Consider the following 27,754-nt stretch of genomic DNA (forward strand, 5'->3'; position numbering starts at 1 on the left):
TCAGACCAAAGGTCCATCCAGCCCAGTGTCCTGTCTTCTGACAGTGGCCAATGCCAGGTGCCCCAGAGCGAATGAACAGAACAGGGAATCATCAAGTGATCCATCCCCCGTCGCCCATTCCCAGCTTCTGGCAAACAGAGGCTAGGGACACCATCCCTGCCCAGCCTGGCTAATAGCCATTGACGGACCTATCCGCCATAAACATATCTAGTTCTTTTTTGAACCCTGTTATAGTCTCGGCCTTCATAAAATCCTCTGGCAAAGAGTTCCACAGGTTGACCATGTGTTGTGTGCAGAAAAACTTCCTTTTGTTTGTTTTAAACCTGCTGCCTATTAATTTCATTTGGTGACCCCCTAGTTCTTGCGTTATTTACTCCTTCTCATAACACTTCCTTATTTACTTTCTCCACACCAGTCATGATTTTATAGACCTCTATCATATCTCCCCTTGTCATCTCTTTTCCAAGCTGAAAAATCCGAGTCTTACTAATCTCTCCTTATACGGAACCTGTTCCATACCCCTAATCATTTTTGTTGCCCTTTTCTGAACCTTTTCCAATTCCAATGTATCTTTTTTGAGATGGGGCGACCACATCTGCACGCCGTGTACCATGGATTTATATAGAGGCAATATGATATTTTCTGTCGTATTATCTATCACTTTCTTAATGATTCCCTTTCTCACCTCTGGAAACGTGCTCCTGATTAACTGTAACCAGGGTGGTGTGGGAATGAGGGAGCCTCACGATAGAACAGGAGTTTCCCCTTAATACTTTCCCCCAAAATCTATTAAATGGACTAAAATTTCACAGAAGAGAAAACAGAGCATGGCCTTGACTGTATTATAAATAGTAGCTAAAAGCATATACAACTCATCAGCATCTCTCAAACGTTAATGCTTACCCTTGCCAAAAAGACACTGCCAAAGGCAGTAATACTGCGTTCTCCTTTTTCTAATTATAAATTTAACTTTAATGCCAAACCCTCAGAATACTAAATCCAACTAGTCTCTCAAGCAGAAATCTAATATTTACATATTGCTCTGTTTGAGCTGAGTTCCTAGGACACAATGGAAGAAAGATGGCTTGGGGGTGAGGCATCTTTGTCAAGTTTTCAATATATTCCTATAAACAAAGTTTTCGTTGTGGTTTTTTTGGGGAGGGGACTATCAAAAGCTTCCTTCTAATGTAATGCACAACAAATACAGTTTACAATGACTACTCAAAGTCAGAGCATTTTGTTAAAAATAAATAAATAAACAAACAAAAACCAGTTATCCAGAAGTTACTGTAACAATTTAATGCCCTCATTGGTTTTTGTGCTATAGTAAGACCTTACGAAACAAATACCTTATCATGGATTTCACATAAATGTCATGGAATTATTGAATACACAGTAATTTCTACCCATATTTTTTTTTAGAACATTTTATAGTAGTTCTAAGTTTCTCTTTCCCCTGTTGGATAAAGCTTACAAAACCCTGCCTGCCCCAATTATGTATGGCATTCTTGCTTTGAACTGATGCCTTCCAACCTGCATATGTTTGTCTAAATAATGTAAACCACAGGGTAGAACATTCTGGCACCTTCTGGTTAGTATATGACACTTCCATTTTGTGAGCTGCACATAACTGTATAAAGATGTAACCAGTGGCACCATTAAATATTCTCCAAACCCTTGACTGCTCTGCTGATAAGCAGTCAACACTAAATAGGCTCCCTAGGTAACTGAAGTATCCTCTGTCTTGTGCGCATGTACAAGGCACTTCTGAAATGCAGCACAGACAGCTTCACATTTCAAACAAAAAAAGAGAAAAATAAGTCTGTTGACCACAGTCATAGAACTAGCAAAATGCTAAGCATTATCTGTATTGTTTTCTTTTCTTTAATATAAAAAGTATAACTGCAGAGGTCCAACGTACAAATACAAAAAATTGTGCATAATAAATGCACCATAATACTGTACATACAGTGTAAACCGTTCAACAAGAATGATTTAAATATACCTGTTCTTCTCCTGACCTGGAAGACACAAGAATAAAATTCTGTAACTCTAGGGCATGTGCATAAACTTTTGGAGAGCTTGGATCGCTAGCCGACAGTATCCCTGAAGATAAACAGAGTCAAATGTTTACTTAATGAAAGTAATTATTCAGTGAATTGCTGGTTATCATTAACTAAGAAAAAAAGTACAAGTTCCGCGAACATTAAATCCACACAGAGGTCTTGCCATCCCCCGATTTGCTACTGGCACTACTTTTGTTTGAGCCTGCTTTGGATTTCTTCTCTCTGGAACTGCCGGGATTGTTCTGGTTATTATAGGCCTGGATTGCAAGGTCCAGACGTTCCTGAGCCACTTTAATCTCCCTCTGCAGGTTTTCTAGGTCGGCCGGAATGTTTTCTTCGTTGCTCCCATACTGCTGTTCCTGAGCGATATTAGCCTTATTTTGCTTATAGGCCATTTTGGCGTTGGATAATTCAGTATATTGGATTTGATCTGGCTTGACTGCAATGTTATAGCCAGGAGGAGCAGACGGAGTATTCCAAGTAAAAGGGTAGTTATAAGTACCAGAGTCTTCCAGCTCTTTTCTTTTACTGTTTAAGGTGTCTCGGATTGTACCGAATCCCAAATGGAGCATCTCCCAGACATTCAAAAGTAAACACAGGCAGCTTACCCCATACATTATTAAAAGGAAAATGGTCTTTTCAGTAGGCCTTGAAATGAAACAATCGATCTTGTGTGGGCATGGTTTCCTGCTACACACAAATGTGGGACTGACTTCGAACCCATACAAAAAATATTGACCAACAAGAAAGCCAACTTCGAACATAGTCCTAGACAGCAGCTGCAGCACATAGATTTTCATGAGCCCATCCTCTCGAATTCGCCGCCTGCCATCGTGTTTTGCTTTAGTGAGGGCTGGCTGCTCCTTGTTCTCCCGCTCACTTTCTAGCTCTATTTCTGGGTACATCATTGGGTCTTCTTCGTGGTCATCCTCTGTCTCCTCCAAGCCACGGTGTTGTTTCCAGCGCATTGAAAAGGTTTTGCTCCTGGTTCTTTTGTCAGGTTCGTTATGTTCCACCATTCTGGCAATTTTATGAATGGCATAGCCTAAATACATCACCGATGGAGTAGCGACAAGAATGATCTGAAATACCCAAAATCTCACATGCGAAAGGGGAGCAAAAGCATCATAGCAAACATTCTCACATCCTGGTTGTTCCGTGTTGCACACAAACTTGCTTTGTTCATCATAATAGATGGATTCCCCTCCCACAGCAGTAAGGACAATCCGGAAGACAATCAAAACCGTCAGCCAGATTTTGCCAACAAATGTTGAATGATTGTGGATTTCCTCTAACAGACGAGTCAAGAAACTCCAACTCATGGTGGTCAAATCGTTTTATCTTAAAAAAAGAGACACACGTTAAGAGTTTAAAACACTCAGTCCCAACACTGCCAACATTTAATCAAGAGAGCAAGGAAATTTAATCATCCATACAAAAATTCTACATCTAAACTCTTTTGCTGTCTCACCTGTTATCCAGAATCTCTACCAGCCAAAATTTGCCTGAAGAATCTAAGTTTCCTTTGTAGGTTTTCAAGAAAGCCACTACAAACAAAGAAGAAGAAAAAAGTCCTTAAGTCCCAGTCCACAAACAACTGTTTCCAAGGTTATTACTAAAAGGTGGGATAAACATGCTGATGCTTCTGTACCTCAAATTTGAATAAAAATGACTGTTTACACATTTAGGCTGAGATTCTCATAGCAACCTATGGGATACGAAAACCCAATTATGATGAAATGTAATGGGAATGGAGTATCCAGAACTCAATGTGTACTCTCACTAAAACATTTCATCAACTCTCTTGTACGCTTGCATTTAAAAAAAAAAAAAAAGATTTAACAAACTCCATCCATTTTGTCCTTGAACTGTGAAAAATACAGTACAGAGAAAGCTGAGTAACGCTAGTAACAACATCCTTACAGACAAGAAATTGTAGCATAACTGAAACATAACTGCACCTTTTCCTCAAGGAGGATTTTATTCCAAGGCCTTATTCCCAAGCCTAATAAAGTCAATGGGAGTCTATTGACTTCAGTGGATTTTGAATTAGGCTCTTAGTGATGCTAACATAAGTGTAACATTTTCCATTCATTGCACAAAAGATATTTAAGAAGTGCCTACTCTGATAGGAGTCACCATAGATTAATAGGCAGTGCTAGTGGGGGGTGGGGGAAATGCAACAAATAGGAAAAAGGGAAATCAATAGCAATCAGTAAAAATTACTGAATTTTTAAAGTATTTTAAGACCAAAAGAAATCCTAACAATGGTACAGGCCTATTACTAGACAGAGATGATAAAACTGTTAACAATGATGAAGTAGTATCAGAGGGGGGAGCCATGTTAGTCTGTATCTACAAAAACAATAAGGAGTCTGGTGGCACCTTAAAGACTAACAGATGTATTTGGGCATAAGCTTTCGTGCGTAAAAAACCCACTTCTTCAGATGCATGGAGAAAAGATGGAGAAAAGGCCAACGTGTTGAATAAATATTTCTGTTCTGCATTTGGAAAGCAGCAGGATAATAGACTCACATCACAAGGATGACAAAGTATTTCCAGAGATAAGCTGGGTGAGGTAATATCTTTTACTGGACCAGCTTCTTTTGGTGAAAGAGACAAGCTTTCATCAAGCTACACAGAGCTCTTCTTTAGATAACCAAGGATGTTAAACTAGATCTATTGAGGATAAGCACATTTAAATTAGCAGACCAACATAACCTGCACCCAAAAGTCCTACAAATGTTGGCTGAGGAGATCTCTGCCCTGCTGATGTTAATTTTTAATAAATCTTGAAATACTGGGGAAATTCCAGGGAGATTGAAAGAATGAGAATGTTCTGCCAATATTCAAACAGGACAAGCTGATGACCCAGGTAACTACAGGCCAGCTAATCTGACATAAATCCTGGGCAAAATAATGGGAAAAAATTGATACAGGATGCAATTCATAAATAATTAAAGGATATGAATATAATTAATGCTAGTCAACATGGTTTTATGGAAAAAGGTCAGGTCAGATAAACCTAATTTCATTCTTTGTTGAGATTACAAGTTTGGTTGATAAAGGTAACTGCGCAAATGGAATATACTTAAGACATCTGTAAGGCATTTGACTTTATACCGCATGGCATTATGGTTAAAATATTATCACTATACAATTCCAAGAGAGTGCATGTTAGATGGATTAAGAACTGGCTAAATAACAGATCTCAAAACGCAGTCACCAATGGGGAATCTTCATCAATTGAGGTGTTTCTAATTGGGTCCCACTGGAATCAGTACTATGCTTTTCAACATTGTCATCAAATTAAAATTTGCAGATGACACAAAGATTGGCAGAACAGTAAATAATGATGAGGACAGGGCATGGCTCACATGGTCAGTGGGTCCATTCAAACAAAATACATTTTAATTAGAGTGAATAATTGATTTTTTGGTTCGGGGCCAATCCTAACCTCTCCTCCAACCTCTCAAATTGGCTTTGACCAAAACGGATTTTTCCCCCCCATTTTTCTGAAACAGACAAACAAAAACGGAAAAATTCTGTTTCGGGTCAAACAGAATGCTTCATTTGACCCAAAACTATATTTTGTTTTGTTTCAGGTGGTTTTTCACCCTTCTTTAATCAGCTATATTTCAAAATGAAACCCCATTTCATTTCAAAATGGCCAAAAACAAACATTTCTAAATGAAAAGTCAAAACATTTAGTTTTGAAATGGTCAAAATGAACCATTTCAACTTTTTCTAAATGTTTTTTCCTTTTTTTATTTCCAAATCTGATCTGAATCTGCGAGTAGTTTTGATGCCCTGAAAATGCATTTTTTGGGCAAATTTACTATTTCTCGAAATATTTTCACCTAGTTCTAGCTTTAATATAGCCAAACGCAAAGCTGTACATGTAGGAGCAAGAAATGCAGGCCACATCTACAGAATGGGGGACTGTATTGTGGAAAGCAGGAACTCTGTAAAGGATTTAGAGGTCATAGCGGGCAAGCAACTCAAGATCAGCTCCCAGTGCAATGCTATGGCAAACAGGGCTAAAGCAATCCTGGGATGTATATACAGAGGACCAATGAGGAGGATTACAGAGGAGATTTTACCTCTGCATATGGCACTGGTGAAAAGTTGGGGAGAGTGCAGAAAAAAAGCCAAACAAATGGTTTAAGAGTTGGAGAAAATGTCTTACAACCGAGAGACTTAAAGAGATCAATCTATTTAGACTCTCAAAAAGAAGATTGAGAGGTGACTTGATTACAATGAATATGCAGAAAATGGGGAGAAAATACAGGGTTCCAAAGGGCTCTTTAATCTAGCAGAGAAAAGCACAACAAGAACCAGTGGCTGAAAGCTGAAGCCACACAAATTCAAATTAGAAATAAGGCACAATTTTATAACCGTGAAGGTGATTAACCCCTGGAACAAACTACCAAGGGAAGTGCTGAATTCTCCATCTCTTACTGTCTTCAAATCAAGACTAGAGGCCTATCTGGAAGATATGCTTTAGTCAAACACAAGTTATTGGGCTCAACACAGGGTAACAATGAAATGTAATGGCTCGAGACACACAGGAGGCCAGACTAGATGATCTAATTGTCCCTTCTGGCTTTAAACCATGCAAATCTAGTTACCTGAGAATTCTGACTGTACAGATGGACCATGTATGATGCTAGTTAATATCTTGGTAGTTGGCCAGTGAGCCACAAAATGTACTTACTTTTTTTTTTTTTTTTAATTGATGACATCTCAACTCAGAGCAAAATTTGGCCCTAAATTTACTTTAAGTAGCCACAATATACATCTGAAATGAATTCAATGAAGCTACACCCGTGTAAATGTGGAGCACAAGCAGAATTTGGCCTTTAATTTCCAGACTGCATCAATGTTCATTCCAAGTTCCCAAGAGCTGAAAACAGAGAAGCCAACTTTTAAAACAGACCAGCTTACAGTACAACGGAGGAAATTGGGTCATTAGTTTTAGAAGACATTTGTCATGAAATCTAGCAAGTTTATGTTAGTTAAAAGTCCCTTCAGTTGCTTTTCCTACCCGTGAACCCTCCCCCCACTGCCAATTTTTTTGTGATTTTACAGCACATTTTAAAAAAAAATTCTCATCTTGCTGTGTGCCAAAACAACACAAACAACATGGGAAACAGACTAATTGCACCCAGTGCTTTTAAATGCAAGCACAATGAAAATTTCTCTCTCTCTATGATCTGTCAGTTACAGTGATCATAGGTGTGACAAATAACAGGAGATAAAAATAATTACAAATAGAAGTGTGATTTTTAAGTTGATGGTATCCTTTAATAGCCTTATGAAACTGGCTGCAGCTACAGAATACATGTCTCTGCCTTTACAACATGTATACTGCAGGACTCAGCTATAACAGTAACCTTCACATACACACTGTACACTTAATACTTCCCAGATTTGCTGTTCTGGGAACATTTAACTTAATAACTCTCTATTGTTTGAAACAAAGGCTTATGGACAGTGACACCCATCTGAAAAAGGCAAATTGTCAGCAATTTCCACTAATTTACGTCATGCCACGAAAGGCATTTGAGAGAGACCTTCATTCCTTATATTTGTCATAAGTCCATAACACCACTTAGAGCAGCAAAGGCTGCTCAGAGCAGGCAGAGCAGACAATACGAACAGCATGATCTTTTTCTCTGGCTGTAAATTGGTCCCGACCACACCTTTATTAATCAAATTTTGCCTACCTGCTTTCAGATGGCACTCTAAGGAGGAACTGAAAAATGGACTTGGCATAAACACTGACTCAGAGTTGGGATGAATTATTGTAACACTCATTGGTTGTTTGCAGTGATGTATAACATTAGCTCCATCATTCACAGAGTTTGCTGGAGAAATTGGTCAGGAGTCAACACTCTATCGGCCAAATCCACTGCCCTGTCCAAGCCTGAATAAATGGGTTTGGAACAAAGGTGTCCTGCAGCAACCGGGCAGGGAATGGAATCTACCCAGTTCACCAGCTATGGAGTAGAAGTAGAGCTGCTCCACACATGTCCCTATGTACGGAGTCCAGCCAACAGATCTACATGGTCAAACCCGTCCCTGTATATGGAGTACAGAGGTCCCATGGACCTGGGGGGAGACAGGTACGGCCCTCACGTGGACCTCACCAGATCCAGCCTCCTGTCTCCTGATTTCTAAGCCATATGTGACCAAGAGGCCTACCTGACCACAAGGGTTGGTGGATCTCCCTGTGTATTATGGCTGGACTTTCCAGAGGAGCCTAAGGGCGTTTGACTGCCAACTCCCACTGAATTTTAATAGGATATGAGCACCCAACTCTTTTATACTACTTTGAAAAGTTCAGCCTTAAATAGTAAGTATGGGCGTGTGCTCATTTGCATCGCGAACAAGCAATCATTTAGGAGGAAGGCACTCAACTAAGGGGATTCCTTCACTCCCACATCTTATCACATCTTCTCCAATTAAATTAGGTCCATTCACGTTCTTCAAATCATACTCACTTCATTTTGCTTTCAAACAATTTAGCAGCTGTGTGCTGAGAAGAACGTGGGAGTTAACATTTGGTAAGTTCATTGGTAACCAATTGAGCTTCCAAGAAATGCAGAATGAAATTTAATAGGCCCCATAGGCCAATTAAAATGACTAATCATGACTATTCATTCAAATCTCATTTCTATTCAAACATCAGAGATCACAAGATGTACAAGTGCTTGAGAGGAAGGGAAGTAGCTTCCTTTTAGCAAGATCTTATTGCTCATGAAAAGAGAGAATAAAAGTCATTGGCTTGTGCTGAACCCAATACAGGCACTGTGCAAGCTTCCCCAACACAGCACGGCCAACAGGCATCTATCTTGACCTGCAATTCAGTTCCGAGTCCCTCCTGAATTAGACAAGCGGAACTGTGTAGGAGTTTTGCAATGCTGACAAACGGAGACTGGGATGAGACGATGTAATATTATTAAGCTTCCTTCACTTAGAATCAGAGAAGATTAGGGTTGGAAGAGACCTCAGGAGGTCATCTAGTCCAATCCCCTGCTCAAAGCCGGACCAACACCAACTAAATCATCCCAGCCAGGGCTTTGTCAAGCCGGGCCTTAAAAACCTCTAAGGATGGAGATTCTACCACCTCCCTAGTGAAACCCATTCCTGTGCTTCACCACCCTCCTAGTGAAACTTGTGACATGAAATGGGATTTGATCCCAACTCTCCACTCATCCCTGGCACCACCTATCCCAGAGTTGTTAATTAAAGTTTATGATTTTACACAGCTGAAATAGATTCATGTAAAACCAGTAGCACTGGATAAAAATGCTTTGTTTCTATGTGCTTATATAACATTTCTGACTGAGGATTCAGCTACTTTTTTAAAAAAACCTGTTTTTCAAATAGCTGGGCTATTCAGTCTATCTTGCAAGTCTCATGTGACATGTAAAAAACAGAAAAGGGTTCAGAAAAAGCCACACTGTCAATGTCTATTTGGAGAAGATTCCTGAACAGACATTTGACAACTAGTCTTATTTTGCCCTCCTATTTTGGGCATTTTAACAAGGTTCTATTGATTCCCTACATCATTTCCCCAGAGTTTAAAGTTGTATGTTAAATTATGAGACCTTAGATCCCATCCTGCCTATAAACAAGACTTTAAAACGGGAGATAAATGGGTTTTGCAAGGAATAGATTTTTATGAATAAATGTTTGTAAACGTCAATTTCACTGTATACGCACCAAGAGATAAAAGTATTTCCAACAATAATAATGGAAAATTAAAGACAGACAGAAAAATGCTGATTGAGAACTTATTAGAGTTTGATTTAAGGATATTTACTTTGTATATTTTGACATGTGATGTTGACAATTTGTGTTTTAACTGTTCTAAAGCTTTAACTTTTTTAATTTTGGCTATTCTCTACTGTCATTCAATAATTGTCTAACTCCCCACATTGTCTGACCCTCCATAATTTGCTGCAACTGTGAAAATGTAAATTGATAAAAATAGGGGGAAATGCTTTAAAATAAAAATCAATATTATCTGTCAAAACTTTTAAAAAAAATAAATATCGAATTCTGCCAAGCCTAGATAGAACCATGAAATACTTGTAATGTCAAAAAAATGAAGAGGTCAAGTACAGGTCTTTCCTTTTTGAACAATCCACATTATATAAATCAGATTAGAACACAAACCTGAATGTACAGCTAAGAAATGAACCTCCAAGTAGCCTGCTGTGCCCTATAGGTGAACTAATATGGATGCAAAAATGGCCTTCAATTTAGGAATGCTCCCCTACAGCTCAGGTAACACAGTTCACATGAAAGCATTACATACTTCATTACGTCCAAAAAGGTGGTTTCCAGTGCAATGTGTGAGGAAGAATAACAACTCCCACTAACAAAAAGAAATTGAATATCTAAGAATCCTGTCCATCATGATGCAATTAATTCTGAGAGAGAGAGAGAGAGAGAGAGTGTGTAAATCAGTTCTTTTCGTTCCTCCACCCAATCTAACTGCTGTGGACTCCCCACATGACAAGAAAAAAAAAAAAAACCCTGCTTTCTAAGGCGCCTATCACAGTGCTATGCACACACACAGAGAATCCAGGTTTCCCAAAACAGGCCTACGCAACAAGCACATTTCAACAGCACAGGAACAAGCTCTACAGAAACCTGTTCACATCTAGTTATCAAGCTAGGAAGAATCCAATTCTCCAGCAACTTGGGAAAAGAAAACCCATGGTGAAGATGAAGTATTGCTGCCTGCCAGTAACTACTGACCAGCACCTAAAACTTCTGGGTATATCTACTGTCTGTCTGGTAAATCTGACTTGAGGCAGAAAACAGAAGCTGATCTTTCCCCTCAGTTTCCTTGTAATTGCTATCCCATAGTAGTTTATTTTATTCATTCATTCGTATTTTGATTGTGGCAACACGAGCTCACAGCCCAGCCTCTGGACACACTCGGATGAATGTCCCCAACCCAAACTCTTAGCAACAAGTCCTTCACATCCAGACCATCTCAGGAAGAAGTCTGCTAGTCAGCAAACAGCTCCCACTAACTGACAAAGCATGCAAGTTCCAATCTGAAGGAACCTACATGGACAACCCCCTGCCTCCAGTCTCCCAAACAGTTGTCAGCGCTGTAGAAGATCCCAAACATCGGAAGTTACACAGGGACAAAAGGTGGTATCATTTAAGTTGTCAGGCTTTATACAAGCCATCGCCAATTGCATTCAGAAGTGAACAGCAAGCCAGTGAAGCACAACTGTAACGAACGCAGAAAAGTCTGAGCACTCAGAAAGCAGCTTGCAGAGTCGTGCCTTAGCTGAACCTTCTGGATGGTCTTTGAGGGTAGATGCAAGGATCACAAGTTGCCACCGTCCAGGCTAGAGGTGGCAGAGGCACAGAGAACCATGGTGAGATCTGCACCCCAGAGAAAAGGTCAAATTCTCCCAGCCAAGCAAAAATAGGTAAAAGCTCTGCTACCTGGCAATCGAGGAGTGGAGAAGAGTTCAAAAGAATGCCTAGACTGTAAATCTCTCTGATGGCCATATGCTCTCAGCAGAGAGAACTGAGAGCACCCAGCAGCTTCATCTCCATCTCCATCTTCGCAGAGTAAGCTTGAGTCAGCTAACCTGCATCCATGCCCTGTCTCAGTCATGCACCAGGAAAAGGAGACTGCACGGGCTGGATGTGATAAAAGACAGAGCGAAATGACCACAGCACACTGAGTGCACTACAGCCCCAAACCCCTCTCATTATCTCCCAAAGGGGACCCTCCTGTGTGTTAAGTACTGGTGATGACACAGGCCTGCAGAAATCCACCCCACAAGGCAGCTGGGCCAAATATCACCCTCAGGGACATTTCACTAGAGGGAAAGAAGCCACAGAAGAGCAACTCTGTCCATTCTTGCTAGTCTGCAGGCAAGTCAACCGCACCTCATGGTCAACTGTATAGAAGACTGTTAACAAAGACAACCGCATTGGCATGAAACCTGACCCATCTCTTACCAGATCATGATGGCCAAATAAATCTGTCTCTGAACCACACACAGGCCTGAAGCCTGATTGGCAAGAACGGTGTGTTGAGAAAAATCAAGAGACCAGAGCTGCTTCACCACACTGTTCTCAACCACCTTCCCCACAAAGGGAACATCTGACAGATAACTGACAAAACTGCCAAATTCAAGCAGTGATTCCCTGAGCAGAGCCCTTGGGATTGCTCAGCTGAGGGAAGCAGATATCCTCTCTATGAATATCCATGAGTTGTAGACCCCAAATCCCCCCAGCCATGAAGCATAAGATGTGAAGGTGTACCCCATAAGTCTTCATGGGAATATGCTTATGAATATATATATATGATCTAACTGGAATATGTTTTATGCTACATATGCCATGTAACTTATCTATGTAATGGTTATGATATACTGAATACATTCCTTCTATTTGTATGCATGTATCATTTTTGCACTTGAAGTTAGGAATATTGGCTGTATACTTGCTTGATTTCTATTGAGAAAGGAATGTGCAAATTAAATGCCCAATCAAGAGCCACTTAAGCCAACAATGAACTCGAAGATGCCAGTCCACATCGGAGCTTTCCCAGGAACGTGGCTTGGCTGACAAGAAACTCAGTCGTGCATGGACATGTGACTTGCCCATGGGACTCCAAAACTCCATCTTGGAGCTGGACTTTGCATGGGGGGGGGTGTCTCTCCCCACAAGAGAAAGTCTATTTAAGCCTGTGGGAGACCCCTCCATTTTGTCTTCAGCTGGATAAAGAGATAGCCTCTCCACCCCCAAGGATACCTGAAAGAAACTGGAACAAAGGACAGTAACTACAGGGGGTGTGAGTGATTGCTGGACCCAGACTAGCAGGAGATTAGTCTGTAAAAGGAAGCTTACTGGAACTGGTGAGGTTTTATCTGTATTCAGTTTTCTTAGACGTAGATTGGCATGTTTTATTTTATTTTACTTGGTAATTCACTTTGTTCTGTCTGTCACTACTTGGAACCACTTAAATCCTAATTTCTGTATTTATTAAAATCACTTTTTACTTATTAATTAACTCAGAGTATGTATTAATACCTGGGGGGGAGGGGGAGCAAACAGCTGTGCATATCTCTCTATCAGTGTTATAGAGGGCGAACAATTTATGAGTTTACCCTGTATAAAGTTTATACAGGGTAAAACGGATTTATTTGGGGTATGGACCCCATTGGGAGTTGGGCATCTGAGTGTTAAAGACAGGAACACTTCTGTAAGTTGCTTTCAGTTAAGTCTGCAGCTTTGGGGCACCTGGTTCAGACCCTGGGTCTGTGTTGGAGCAGACTGGTGTGTCTGGCTCAACAAGACAGGTGCTGGGGTCCCAGGCTGGCAGGGAAAGCAAGGACGGAAGTAGTCTTCGCACATCAGTTGGCAGTTCCCAAGGGGGTTTCTGTGATCCAACCCGTCACAAGGATTCTATCAGGTTGCAGCACTTATACCACAGTCATTGCTTTGACATACGAGTGCTTTCTTAGCCTGATCCTGTTACCCGAAATTGGGCCAGCTAGTAAGCTTAGGGAGGACTCATAACCCACCAGAGTTTGGCAGAAAGCAGCACGTTTATTATATTGATAGCTAAGCTCAAAAGAAGGGGGAGGGGAGATCACATTCACACTCACATACTCATGCTCCCAGGACAGGCACAGCACTGGAGATGTCAGGATCCTTCAAGGTAAGTGTCCCACAGCGCAGCGATGGACGGTGCGATGAAGGTAAGTCTTCCCGAGGCAAGATGGAATGCAACGCGGCGAACCACTGGCCAGCGGTCCGGGCGAAGGGCCTTCATGGGAGGTACAAGCTTGTGAGTGCACATGGCCCCTTCCCCTTTTAAGGGCCTGCTCCTCATGGCCTGCGACTAGAGATGTCTTGGCCGCATCTGGTTGGTCACACGCCACCTCGGGCAGTGTCCATGCAGTGGGTGTGTGAGTGCTGCCTAATTAGAGTCCCAGACACCTTGTCTACCTAGAAGCTCTTCTGATCTTCCAGCTGTTCAACCAGCCCATTCATCCCACAAGAATTCCAGGAGGGAGTGGGAGGGAGAAAGGCACTTCACAGGTATTCAAAGAGGGAGGGGGGGGGAGTGTAACAGACCTTTTGAGCATACAGGTTATACATAACATACAGATCACTGGTGCTCCTACAACAGATCCTGCTCCCACAAAGACAGCTAATCGGGTGCTAAAAAGGGGCAATTTACCTGCAAATTGTAGTGGAGAAGTTAGACTGCATCTGAGCAGCCAGCCTGGATTTAACAGGCTACGCAGCACTTTGAAATCCCTGCTGGTCTAGGCTTTGCAGGAAAGGAAAACTTTCTAAGCCTCTAGCACAGCACAGGACCGCAAGACTCCTTCTACAGCAAGCACTGAACTCTGAGCAGGACGCCTGCCACCAGTGAGCTGAGCTGAGCTGAATGGCCTTCTTCACAACTGCTTCATCTGCTGCATGTTGTCTGCATACCAAAATGACTTATGAGCAGCATTTGTAGGGAAGGGTCATCTGTGCTCAAGGGTAAAAGATGACTATGCTGTCCTACCAAACCATCAGCAGAGTTTTCTAAACCACACTGTATGCTACACACATAACCGGTGGGTGCCATACAGCACTATATGGACACCCTGTGTCTAGCCATGGGCACCCTTTCCAAAGTTCAGTACAGGTGCAAATAATGTAGTGGAACACAAAGAGATTAGCAAAACAGCAGGTTGGGCAAGCAAATCATCCATTCCTTCTGCAAAAAGATTAGCCTGCTGTCTCAGTTTCCTTGTAAATGCTATTAACTACTAGAATTAACTGAAGCGTCAGCGCCACTAAATCAGTTGTGCCACTTGCTTTGTTTTGGGAAAAGCGAATATCGTAAGCTGGAGCTGTTGCTGGAATATAGTCAATGCTGGGGGACACATTTCAATTTAACAGGAATTTAAAAACCTTTATTTTCTAAAAATACTCAACCCCCCCCAAATATGGAACACAAGCATTGAGTAATATTCGAATTTTTATGGTAGGTTGATGAAAAATGGGTGGAGACTAAGAACAAAAATTTCAAAATTACCACTTTCTAAAAATTGGATTGAGCGTCTGATCTTTTGTGGACCCTTTTAACAACAAATCTGGAATCCTAGGTTTTACACCATATATTGTTCTTCATGTGCTAATTATTACAATATAGGTTTTGCTTTGGCTGTATTTGTTCGTCTAATGATTTTTCACTTTTTAAAATAACCGAAAAGAAAAGCGCCACAGAGTAATCAGTTGTATTTAGAAGGGGAAGAAAGAAAAAGACCTTCATGGACCATATCTTATAGCCTGGAGAAAACTACATTAAGCTAGGAGCCTAGATCGTGTGAGTTCAAACCTTGCCTCTATTAACTGCAGTTTATATTGCCATGTATTTCACCACCCTTATTATTAAGGCCAAGAAACCTACCAGCAACCTCCAAAACCTTAATGCATATTAACTTCCCAACTGCACAGAATGTGAGCCAGTTAGATGCATCGATCTGCTGATACGAGAGCATATGAAGTCACTGCTAAGGTTCTGCAGAAGAGTGCAAGCCGGGGGACATATTACTTTTAGGAGTGGGAAGGGAATGTTTTATGCTGGAGTGTGTTACCAACAGCACTGTAGGTAATGTGAAAATGTCACGGAAGCCAAGAGACTCCTTTAATTTCTTATTTCCATGCTTTCAAGAGTTTGGGTGAGTAGGGTGTATCCTGAGACAAGCTTAACACTCACTAAATTAAGTTTTTGCTTGTGTATACACACTTTACTTGAACAGAATTACTGCTTAGTAAGATTATTATTCAACTTCAGCCTCAGCACAGAATTTTAAGTGCTGGCCAGATCAGATTAGCAATTTGTCCTTACAAGAGGGACTTCACAAACATACAACCCAGAACACAGCGAAATCTTTAAAAAAATCAATTTGGATATTTAAAAAAATAGTGGCAAACATACATTCTCTTGTCAGACAACCAAACTTGAGATCCAGGTTGTCCTTGGACAAGACACTTTATTTCCAAGACTGGGCAGGTTTACACTATGAAATATGGATCCCAATAATCTTCCACTTGCTTTACAACAATAAAAATTTAAGAGGAAACTGTAAAGATAGAGAAAAATGTTAAAACATTCTAGACAAGCTAGTTTTTGTTCTAAATGCTTCAACACACATCCATACTATTTGATGTAACACATGTGTATTTACCAATAATTTGGAAGAGTAGCAGCACTGGTCTGTCCAAACTGATGTAACTGTTTTCTGATTGAGACATCAGCAAGCCTGCTTAATACAAAGACGATTTGAGCCCCGGCCACATTTTCTGCCTCATTCACTCTGAAAGAGAGGACAGACGCGAGCTCTTCATCCATAATGGCTGCCAGCAGGGTGTGGGAACAAGGAAGCACTGATTATCTGTTGGTTTATCATCTCTAAGGCACCATCTACACTAGGAAATTTCCCCTTTCCTGACTTGGTGGAATCAGGTCTCAATTGTATACGGGTGCTGAATACAGTTTCCTTCCCATCACTTCATCTATGCTACCAGGACAGCTGTTTTGACCACCATTTCAGGGGGATCCTGATAACCATTATCAGCAATGGGTTAATTTCCTAGTGCACATGGAACAAGTCACAAGTAGATCACAAAAGACAGCACCTCCTCAGTATGCATGTGCTAGACATGAAAACAACATACCCAAACCAATCAGCTGGAGTAAGACAATAATAAAGTAAAAACAATTGTGCCACTGGTAATTATTGGTAGACGAGTCACGCTTATTGGATTAGTTTGCTTAGCGGCTGAATTTCACTTCCCTCCTCTTCCAGAATGTAGCTCATGGATTCGCTCAAGGTAATATATACACAGCCCTGAATGCCAGTGAAAATAGCCACATTTTGCTGACACTGAGATCAGTAAGAATTCTGCCATGGACTGCAACGGGAGTAGGATCAGGCCATTCTGTAAAACAAGCTGAATTGCGGCATGGCAATGTCGAGCTGAAGAGATGGAAAGTTCCAGTGAAGGGGGCAGCAGGAACATAGAAAAAGGCTTGATTTGGGAGCAGGACTAGGGAAGATAATTTTCAGACTGATGGAGTGAAAGTGAAGATACCTGCACACAGTTTTTTTGTACACTTGAATTTATTTTTTTAATAAAGTATTTTTATTTGAGTTCTGTTGAAGCTTTCCATTGTAAGAGTATTTCCACTTTTAAACATGTTTTAACCTCAGTATCTTTGCATTAGCCTGGGTATCTGTTTTAAATGGATGTCTGCTTTTAACCAAAAGTGTACATGTATTTTTAAAAATACTTGAAAAATGTTTGAAGTGAGAACAGGGAGATTATTTTTACTTTAATACAATCGAAAAGGAAGTTGTTTGATACAAGAGAGCTCAGCCCTGAAGACAAATGTATTCCACGTCTGTAAACCCTGGTCGGTATTAACTTTGTACTCATCCTTTCAAACTAGGGAGGGAGTGGTATCATCGCCCTGACCCCCTAAAAGTGCCTCTTCCAATGAAATGCTCTGATCCTACTTTCCTTACTCGCCTGAGTAATGCTGACTACTTGAACAAGTAAGGTTTTCCGGAGTCACCATTAACCCTTAAAATAAAAAGTACCCCCACACCAGAAATTCAATGCATCATTCAGGTCCTTTGGATAGCAAACTGTTATATAAACACATACCATGGGTTACGGTAAGAGAGGGAATGAGAATACAGGATGGTGTGATGTAAAGCACTTTATAAATGGTGATTAGATACACAGATGCTTCATCAACGAGTTAGCAATGGCCACATTATTCACAAGTGGCCAAGTCATGGGTGAGTTATTCAGAGCTCCCCAAATGAGTGCCAATAAAGCCGTTACGCCAAACGGTACTATCATTTATTCTGTAGATGCCACATATTTCAGAAATACTTCACAGTTTAATTTCTCTTTTAAAAAAAAAAAAAAAAAAAAAGCATGATTATTTTTCACATCCCTTCACCTGTAAAGCCCAGGTCCTTTAGTAACATCAATCCAACTGCACAGACAGAGGAAAAAGACATGTAATAAATTTAAGAATCCTCTAAAAAAATGACCTAAAATTGATCCTACTAATATAGTATCATACTACTAAAGTCTAATGTCTCAGGAGTTTCCAGGAACCTTTCAAATAACAAAGTGCCCAAGTCCAGCCCTTCATCAGCCATTGAACTATATTGGACTCCTAGACTTTAAGGTCAGAAGGGACCATCGTGACCATCTAGTCTGATCTCCTACATATTTCAGGTCACCAAACCTCACCCATTCCTGAAATAGGCCCATAACCTCTGGCTGAGTTACTGAAGTCCTCAAATCATGGTTTAAAGATTTCAAGTTACAGACAATTTACCATTTATACTAGTTTAAACGTGACTCATGACCCATGCTGCAGAGGAAGGCGAAAACCCCCCTGGGTCTTGGCCAATCTGACCCAGGGAGAAATTCCTTCCCAACCCCAAATATGGCGATCAGTTAGACCCTATCACTAATCCAGTGCTGAATGTCACCAGTTCTGCTCCTCTTACCAGTACAAGGGTCCACACTTGGGGAGTAAAGAGGAATCAATACTCCAACAGGCTGTTTCTTGAATGAGAAATGGCAACTGTCTGAAGCTGTTAAGAAGTTTTAAAATAGGCCTAGGGGGCAAGGATTAGTGTTTAGAGTACAGGTGAGACTTGGGGCAAAGGTGATGACAACATGCAATGTATCACCTGTTCAGCAGCACCAAATATGTGGTGTTTGCATAAAAGAGTTTGGTATGTAAGACTTGCTGATTGCCTGTTTTCAAGTTTACATTTCCTTTTGAGTACTGGAGCCCAGACAAGTACCATAAGCTGTTATAATTCTGTTGTCTGACGAACCTGTATCTAAAAAGGTGGAACTAATTTCTGTTATAGTTGAAGACCAATCCCATGTCCTTATTTAGGCAAAACTTCTGTTAAGAAAGGAATGCAGGATTTACCCTCATTTCCTATGTGGAAATTTAGATCCCAATTCAGCAAGTCACTTAAGCACATGCCTAACTTTAAGCCACCGACATCAATTGGGCTACTTAGTTAGACACATGCTTAAAGACCTTCCTGACTTTGGGCCTTGGCGGTGAACTAAAAGACACTGAAAATAGGTATTTAAAATGGAAGTGTTCACAAGTTAATCCTGGTGGTGTGAATGGAACTGCTAATGTTAAACTTGCACTGGAATAGACTGTGTGTCTGTGTTTTGAAGCATCTGTTCAAGTTTAAGCATATAAAACATTTTTCAGTCCAATGATTCCATAGGGAAATGCCTCAAACATCAGCTCAGCTGACTCAAAGTTTTCATTGCATTTCCCTTAATACAGCTATGACCATAAATACACCATTCATTATTTCAAATATATCTTCTTATTTATAGGGTTAAAAAAGAAGCTTCTAATTCATTTTATCACATAAATCCTGAGATGTTAATTTAAACATCACCACTACTTAAAAAATATCTACTAGCCCATAGTCCAACATGTTTTATAGCTAGCCTTTAACTAAGCAATATACATTTTCAGCAGGTAAAATGCAGTTGGTCTTTTTACTTCTGTGCAATGGTAAGTATTGTAGCTTGCTGCAGAAAAGCTCTGAACTTTAAATTACACACATAATCCTCCCTCCAAAAAGTTTTACTTCTGAAAATATCACTTCATTAGAATGTTGCTGTGCTCTGTTACCAAAACACACTTGGCAGCATGGTAATTTAAAATAGTTCATAAAGACTTTGTGGCCCTTTGCCCTTATTTTTCATTTTGTGATTAAATTTAGAGTATTTGCAATAGCTGATTTCATGATTCATTTAATTTGTTTTCTGAACCTCAAAAGCCTTCTGAAAGTCTAAAGGACAAACTCTCACCTAGAGCCACATGTTCTCTAGCCCCCACCCAGACCACACAAACACACACCACAACTTAGCAAAACCTGTGCAAGAATTCAATCCTTATCAGCCATACACAGTCTTTGTCTAAGAAAGAATTCCTCTTCATAAGTTTTGAAAAGTTGGATTGGTTTGAAACACAGCGAAAACCATCTTAAAAGACCACTCACAAGACTGACAGAAATGGGTGGCTTAGCAAAAGTAGGTCTAATATCAAAACTGTACTCAACATGTTTGGAATATTTGATGGTCTCTTAAAACAGATTTCTCTATAATCAAATCAAAAACAACTTCTCAAACCTATAAAAAGAAGTTCATTGTTGGACCAAGACTTTGCATGTGACATTTCAATTCAGAGCAAAATGTTACAGTCAAATTACAGCTACTCAAATAGAAAAGAGAGAACCTGAAAACTGAAAAAAATTCCTTTCACAGGAGTTGTAGATATATTTGTAAAAGACACCTTCCTAAACTTGATGTAATTCAGCCAAAAGACTCTAAAATGGTGATCAGTCTGAATGTAGAGCTGACTTGGTTCATGAACAGCACCTGAACCTTTCCTCTGCCTCCTGCATACCCTTGATTGAGAACCACTGCTTTAGAGCCTTTAGCACTCAATTCCAAATACTGTCAGGGCACTTTACAACTACTAGGCCGTAGCTGGCTTAAACCCATTCTGATCTGCCCAAGCAAAACTTGCTGCTAGTGATGTTTCAAAGTCTTAAAACAGCTGCTAGCATATTTATATCCTTCTTCATCCCCCCCCCTACACACACACACACACACCCATCCTTGCAACTGGACCACAGAATATATAGCTCTCATGGGTACAGCATATAGTTTCATTACAAGGAACCAAACAAACAAAAGTTGACCACCCCAAATCTACACCTCCTGGCCAGCCCCATAGGTGCTGTACTGCATACAGAAATACAACTTTTTCCAGCTTGCATTTTAAATTACTCCACTAAGCTTTATAGAAGTCAGATCAAATACCTACCTCAGTTCAATGAATTTTGGGGAGAACAGGACAGACTGTACGTACACCAGTCCTTCAGGAGATTGCACCTCAGAGCAGAGTGCACGCAGCTGTGTACTTCCACATTTCCTGTCTAGGCACACAGAGAAGTCAGACGGCGCTTCTGTTGCTAAACCCAGGTTGGGAACAGTCTCTTCTCTTCTTAGCCCAGGAGTTCTCAAACTGGGGGTTGGGACCCCCTCCGGGGGTCATGAGGTTATTACGTGGGGGGTCGTGAGCTGTCAGCCTCCACCCCAAACCCCGATTTGCCTCCAGCATTTATAATGGTGTTAAATATATAAAAAGTGTTTTTAATTTGTAAGGGGGGGGTCACACTCAGAGGCTTGCTATGTGAAATGGGTCACCAGTACAAATGTTTGAGAACCACTGTCTTAGCCTATCACCATTTTAACAGTTTTACATAAGTGTAGTAAGATAAGGTGATTTAAGGTAGCTATTTGCAACCTCATTTTGGTGCTGTTGGTAGAATTTAAAATTTGGGGCCAAAAGGTCATGAGATCAAGTTCCCACACTGGGATTTGTACTTGCACCAAATGCTTGCAGGCTATTTTGGAAGGCAGAGGTGGGGATGGGGAGAAACAGTATAGATGTGCTTGTAGAAGTGCATCCTTACATGAAAGCGTATTAAAGGTCCATCTGCTTATCGCGGTTCCGATGGAAATTATAGACTCCTTGGAACATCTTGAAACCAGGAGAAAGTAACCCTGTGATTTGGGGCCAATATTCTCTATCAAGCAAAAAAGCAAGTGCTAATACTGAAGGCTGTGTTAACATTACCCAATCCTTACACTACCAGGTTATAACATGTTCCCTCCAATGTCAAAACATATATATGGAAGTAAATGTTGTTCTACTTAGACAAGGAAGAGATTGCATCACAACGAATTCAGAGATCTTCAAGGCTTAAAGTCTATATGCCCATAATCTGATATTTATTTGGCATATGCACTGCTAGTTGGATTGTCTGCTTCCCCAGACCACAGACAAGCTGCAACTGGGTACTTATGGGGGACACGTCCTGAGCACCAATCCATTGTCCCCCCATAATCTGATACAAATACTTCATGCTAACACAGAAGTTTCACCTCCCATGATGGCCAAACATCCCATTTAGTTTCAAAAAGAATATCTAAAATCCTTTTTCATCTATAAAACTGTAGCTTTGCCCAACAAAAACAGCTACTTGGAAAGATTTACAGTCTTGGTTCTTAGTAAAAAACAGCTCTGATAACAAACGACATTTCACAATTAAATTTTCTAGACTCCTGCACTTTTTGGCTCAGGAATATATACACATTTAGTCTTAATGTGCATCAGCTGCTTAGGTTTTCCATGCAATCCTTTCTGTCTGCTCACTAAGCAAGCCTTTTTCACATTTAAAACCTAAGGGAAAGATTTTCAAATGGCAGTTAGGCACTTAATTCCTATTGATTTTCACCGAGTTAGGTGCCTTTGAAAATCTTCCCCTAAATCTAGTATACGTTACTCCCTGCAACGTCCAATTTTTTTGTAAATTTTAATAGTTAATTTGTAATGGCCCAGAGAATTAATTTGGTAAAATAACCTCTAAATTGTTGACAATTCAAATGATCAAGTTACATCAACAACAGCTAAGTAGGGCTCTTTGCTTCACTTTGGAAAGTTTTCAAACTAGAAAAACTATTGTAGTATTGTATCTGGCCCACACTCATCAGCTAAGGTTACTTTTAAAACTTCCTTTTAAATAATAATTATGAAGAACAAATTCAAAACAGCAAATTCCAGCCTGCCTTTTGAACTCTGCTACAAAAGAGCATGATCTATAAAAACAGCTTTGACAGGACTGATTTCACTAGACACATATTGTTAAAGCTTCCCTTTTACCTCTGTGATCACAAGATTGTTGAAATTGCAGCACACTTGAAACCAAAATTTCACAAAGTAAGAAAAGCGGATTGGATTTTTTAACCGAAAGAGAGGGGAAAGACAGAAGCAGCACAGAATTATTGCTAAAATTTACTCACATGGTTCACTGGTTCCTAGTGGAAAAAATATTAGACTCAATGCGAGGAGACGTCAAGTGTTGTACCAAAAGGACAAAGACAAGATACTCAAAATTATATTGTTGAATGTGTAGAAATAATAATCTGTGAGCATCTATTTCAGCTAGGGTGAATATTAAAGTGCTCTTGAAAAAAAATATTGATAGAAGAAGCTGAAACACAAGAAAGTCATTTTCCAACACTGTTATTGTTTGAAAACCTCCTAGCACAGCCCCCTTCCTCCTCCCCCTATATTGTGCAGACAAATTGCAATGCAAGTCAGAACAACTCCAGGGGGATACCATGGGTTTTCCTCTCATACTGGAGCCTGAAAACCTTTATGACAATAATCTGTAATGATGAGAAAAGCAAACTCCAGTCTCTTTCTAGCTCTATCCTCTCCTAGCCAATTATTTCAGCAAAGTAGTTCAGGCAATAATATTTCATGAATCTTTTCCCTCCCCTCTAATTATAGCAGATATCTCAGACTCCATGTGTGCAGGCATAGCTACTGGGAAGCAAAATGCAACCATGACAGAGACACTGAAACAAAGCTGTTGAAAAAAATAATGCCTATCACCAAACCATGCCAACCCACCAACACCACCACACCACACCCTAACAAATTCAACCCTCACCCAAAAGCACAATCTCTTTGTAACTGCAGGTGGCTTGATAGGTTTCGTTTAAGCACAACCCCTCCTCCACAATTCAAATAAGAATTTAAATTATAAACATTTTTATTATCCTAAAAGCAGCCAAAACAAAAAAAGAAACCAAAACAAACTTGCACTCACTTCACCTGGTCTCACTGGGGCTTGAGCGTGAAAGCAAAAGGGGGACAGGATCCTAGCTGAATGGACTGAATGGAACCCCAGAAAATAATGGGGAGTACCCAGAAGGAAAAACTGTTTTCCTAATGAGATGGCTTGCTCCATCATCACAAAAGTTTCCCCTCTAAACTTCTGCCACGCTCAGTCTGGATACACTAACTCCAGCTTGGCTCTCTACTGCTCTCAGAAAGTTCTTCCAAATTTGCTACTTTGGCTATGTCTACACAACGCCGCTTTTAGCGACGGGGTTATGTCGCTACAGCCGTGTCACTAAAAGGAGCGCGGGGTAGTTGCTGTTTGTCGGCTCTCCTGCCGACAAAAAACTTCCACCGCCAACGAGCGGTGTTAGCGTTGTCAAAAAAGAGCTTTGACAAAAGAGCTTTTCACACCGCTGCTTGTCGTCCGCAAAACTTTTGTCTTTCGGGAGTGTGTGTGTGTGTTTTAACACCCCTGTAAGACAAAAGTTTTGTCGTTCCGTTGCCGGTGTACATTCCTTCCCCCTCTTTTGCATTAACTAGCTGAAGACTGTTCGTAGCCCTACACTTTATCTATAACCCTCTTTTGTTATAGGATTCATAATAAATGCTCTAAAAGGGTTTTGAAATTTGTTGGATTTGGGTATTTTCCAAACTATACACGTTTATAAGAGACAAGAGGGTCCCCTCTTTTCCCTCCCGCTCTTCAGTCCTCTCTCTGACAAGGGCCAACTCCCTGCATGAAGCTCATCCGTATGATCAGCAGGGTATTTACTTGCCATACAGGGCCCTACCCCTGCCCGTCACCTGGGGGTCTCTGTCCTTCCTGTAACTGCAGTGATGGTACTAGCCCACTGGGGGGCCTAATAAAACACACACTAATCATTAATGGGGAGGGCAAGTAATTGCCTGGTCTGCTTATGCCCAGCACTGGCTCTGCTGAGCTGCAGCCCCACAGGACCCGGGCGACCGGGGAACCGCGGGGAAGTTTAATGCTTCAAAACTCACAGGACAGAGGCAGCTTGGAAACCACCCTGAGTCCCTGACACACACTAGATGTCCACTGCCCCCCAACCCTGCCAGCCCCAGTACCCTCAACCATCTGCCAGCCCCACTGCCCCCCAACCGTCTGCCAGCCCCACTGCCCCCACCAACTCTGCCAGCCCCAGTACCCCCAACCGTCTGCCAGCCCCACTGCCCCCACTACTCCCCACCAACCCCCACAACCCTGCCAGCCCCACTGCCCCCACTAGCCCCACTGCCCCCCAACCCTGCCAGCCCCAGTACCCCCAACCATCTGCCAGCCCCACTGCCCCCACTACCCCCCACTGCCCCACTGCTCTCCAACCAGCCCCACTGCCCCCCACCAACCCTGCCAGCCCCAGTACCCCCAACCATCTGCCAGCCCCACTGCCCCCACTACCCCCCACCAACCCCCACAACCCTGCCAGCCCCACTGCTCCCCAACCAGCCCCACTGCCCCCCAACCCTGCCAGCCCCAGTGCTCCCCAACCAGCCCCACTGCCCCCCAACCCTGCCAGCCCCAGTGCTCCCCAACCAGCCCCACTGCCCCCCAACCCTGCCAGCCCCAGTGCTCCCCAATCAGCCCCACTGCCCCCCAACCCTGCCAGCCCCAGTGCCCCCACTAGCCCCACTGCCCCCCCCCCCGCTCACTCACGCGGCCGGCGGCTGCAGGGCGCGGCCCGGGCGGGGTCTCTGGCCGGTCCGTGCCCGGGGAGGGGGCCGGGAGCCGGGAGCCGCCCCACATCGCCCCCCAGCCGGCCGGACCCAGCGCTCGGAGCCTCCTGGGGCCGCCCCCGCCAGCGGAGGGCAGCGACGCGCATGCGCAGCTCCCCACCGGCCGCCTCGGTCCGCAGGGGGCGGGCTGCGCTCCGGGCTCACTCGGGCGGTGCTCGGCGCGGGGCGCACAGCGGTGCCGGGCTGCAGCGGTTTGCACACGCGGTGCCGGTTGCCCCGTGCAAGGTGTTTGCACGCACGATGCCAGTGCACAGCGTTGGGAGTTCAATCCTTGGGGGGCCACTGGGGGATCTGGGGCAAAATCAGTCCTGGGTCCTGCTAGTGAGGGCAGGGGCTGGAGTCAGTGACCTTCCAGGGCCCTTCCAGCTCTAGGAGATGGGATATCTCCATTGAAAAAGAAAGGTGGTGTTTGCACACGCAGTGCCCTTTGAACGCACAGCGCAAGGCATTTGCATGCACAATGCCAGTTGCCCAGTGCAAGGCATTTTCACGCGTGAGGCCAGTTGCCCAGTGCAAAGGGTTTGCAAGTGCAATGCAAGTTGCCCAGTGCAAGGTGGAGTTTGCACATGCAATGTCGTTTGCACACACAGTGCAAGGTGTTTGCACACACAATGCCAGTTGCATAGCACAGAGTGGTTGCACACAGGATGCCTGATGCATGTGTTTTTGTATATGGTGTCATCTGCACATGGTAAGCTCCTGGCTGACGCCAGTTACACATTGATACCAGCTGCACATTGCAAGTTGTTTGCCTGATGCTAGTTAGATTCTAAGGTGTTAATTTCTAAAGTGTTAATCTCTGTTAATTTCATCCCATTTCTCTTAGTTATACCCCGGCACACCCCAATACAGCTATTCCCCAGCCTTGAAGGGTGTCCAAAATATCCTTTCTCAATGCTGAGACATGTACCACATCCCCTTAGTCATCACTTAGCCAAGCTATACATAGTTAGCTCTTTCGATCTTCTAAATCAATGGCTTCCAACCTTTTTTTCATTTTCAGACCCCTACAAAATATTAAATGGAGATGCGGACCCCTTTGGAAATCTTAGACATAGTGTGTGGACCACCAGGGTCCGTGGAGCACAGATTGAAAACCACTGTTCTAAATCATTCTCCCCAGCTCCCTGGCCACTTCTGAATTGCTCTTCTCCCAACTCCATCCAGTTTGTCAATATCTTTCTGGTAATAAGGGCTCAGAACTGAATGCAACAAGGTCTGTTGTTCTGCTTTGAACATTCATTTCTGGTTAGATGCTGGCATCCCAGATCTAATCCAGAAAGCAATTTATTTAAAACAACATTTAAAAAATATGTGTTCCCCCACTCCAAAATATATAAAACATTTTAAAAAGTAATTATTCTATACTAGCTTCTCTCTACTTATCAGAGAGTCAGGGTGGGGGAGGTGATATCTTTTATTGGACCAACTTCTGTTAGGGAGAGACACTAGTTTTCCAGCCACACAGAGCTTGTCTCTCTCACCAACAGAAGTTGGTCCAATAAAAGATACTATCTCCCCCATCTTAGCTCTCTAATATCCTGGGACCCCCCCCCATGGCTACAACTACACTGCATCTTTCTACTTATGACATTTTGAAAACTAAATACGAAACAGCAATAATAATAATAATAACAACACAGGACTAGTACCTTATGTATAGTTCCTTTCATCTGGAAGCGTGCCCACACCGAAATACAGCCATTTCTGCAGAGGACAGAGGCAGCTGTTGAGCGGAGAATACCACACTTTAGGGCAGGAAATGCAGAAGAATTCTATATCCAATTGAAATTACAGGCTCAGTGTGAGAGGGCAGAATGTAGAACCTACGTCAGAATGCTGCCAGAACACTGGAGTAATATTGGTAACTACTTTTTTCAAAATGCTTATTACATCAATATGAGATACATGTCTCATTTATAAAGTCAGTCTCGTTCATTTCAAATTAATTTCAAGGCAATTTTTAAAATAAACTATCTTCTTTAAATAGTCGGTCAATCTGAAATATTAAAAATTATGCATCTAGGAAAAAAACCCTTATACGAGGATCTTCAAGCACTTTACAAAGGTCGGGGAGTATCATTAATCCCAT

At 41.9% G+C, this 27,754-nt stretch overlaps 1 protein-coding gene across 7 annotated transcripts; it reads right to left on the reverse strand.

The window, feature by feature from the left end:
- Positions 1–1,261: 1,261 nt before the first annotated feature.
- GJC1 (gap junction protein gamma 1) lies at positions 1,262–27,414 on the reverse strand. Of its 7 annotated transcripts, none has more exons than XM_034756106.1 (4): positions 23,079–24,742; positions 16,316–16,444; positions 3,538–3,613; positions 1,262–3,407 (listed from the first exon to the last, which is right to left on the reverse strand). In XM_034756106.1, the coding sequence occupies exon 4, from the start codon at positions 3,386–3,388 to the stop codon at positions 2,207–2,209; it is 1,182 nt and encodes a 393-aa protein (XP_034611997.1). In that variant the 5' UTR covers positions 3,389–3,407; positions 3,538–3,613; positions 16,316–16,444; positions 23,079–24,742; the 3' UTR covers positions 1,262–2,206. The 7 variants fall into 7 exon arrangements, with proteins under 7 accessions (XP_034611997.1, XP_034611999.1, XP_034612001.1 ...); XM_034756108.1 differs by lacking the exon at positions 16,316–16,444 and adding an exon at positions 21,037–21,148; XM_034756110.1 differs by lacking the exons at positions 16,316–16,444; positions 23,079–24,742 and adding an exon at positions 27,315–27,414.
- Positions 27,415–27,754: the final 340 nt, after the last annotated feature.

Source organism: Trachemys scripta, chromosome 23 (assembly GCF_013100865.1).
Source record: "Trachemys scripta elegans isolate TJP31775 chromosome 23, CAS_Tse_1.0, whole genome shotgun sequence".
Taxonomy (NCBI): domain Eukaryota; kingdom Metazoa; phylum Chordata; order Testudines; family Emydidae; genus Trachemys; species Trachemys scripta.

What these genes read in the sequence shown, in the direction of transcription:
- GJC1 (XM_034756110.1), bottom strand. Translation starts at nt 3,388, where the DNA reads ATGAGTTGGAGTTTCTTGACTCGTCTGTTAGAGGAAATCCACAATCAT.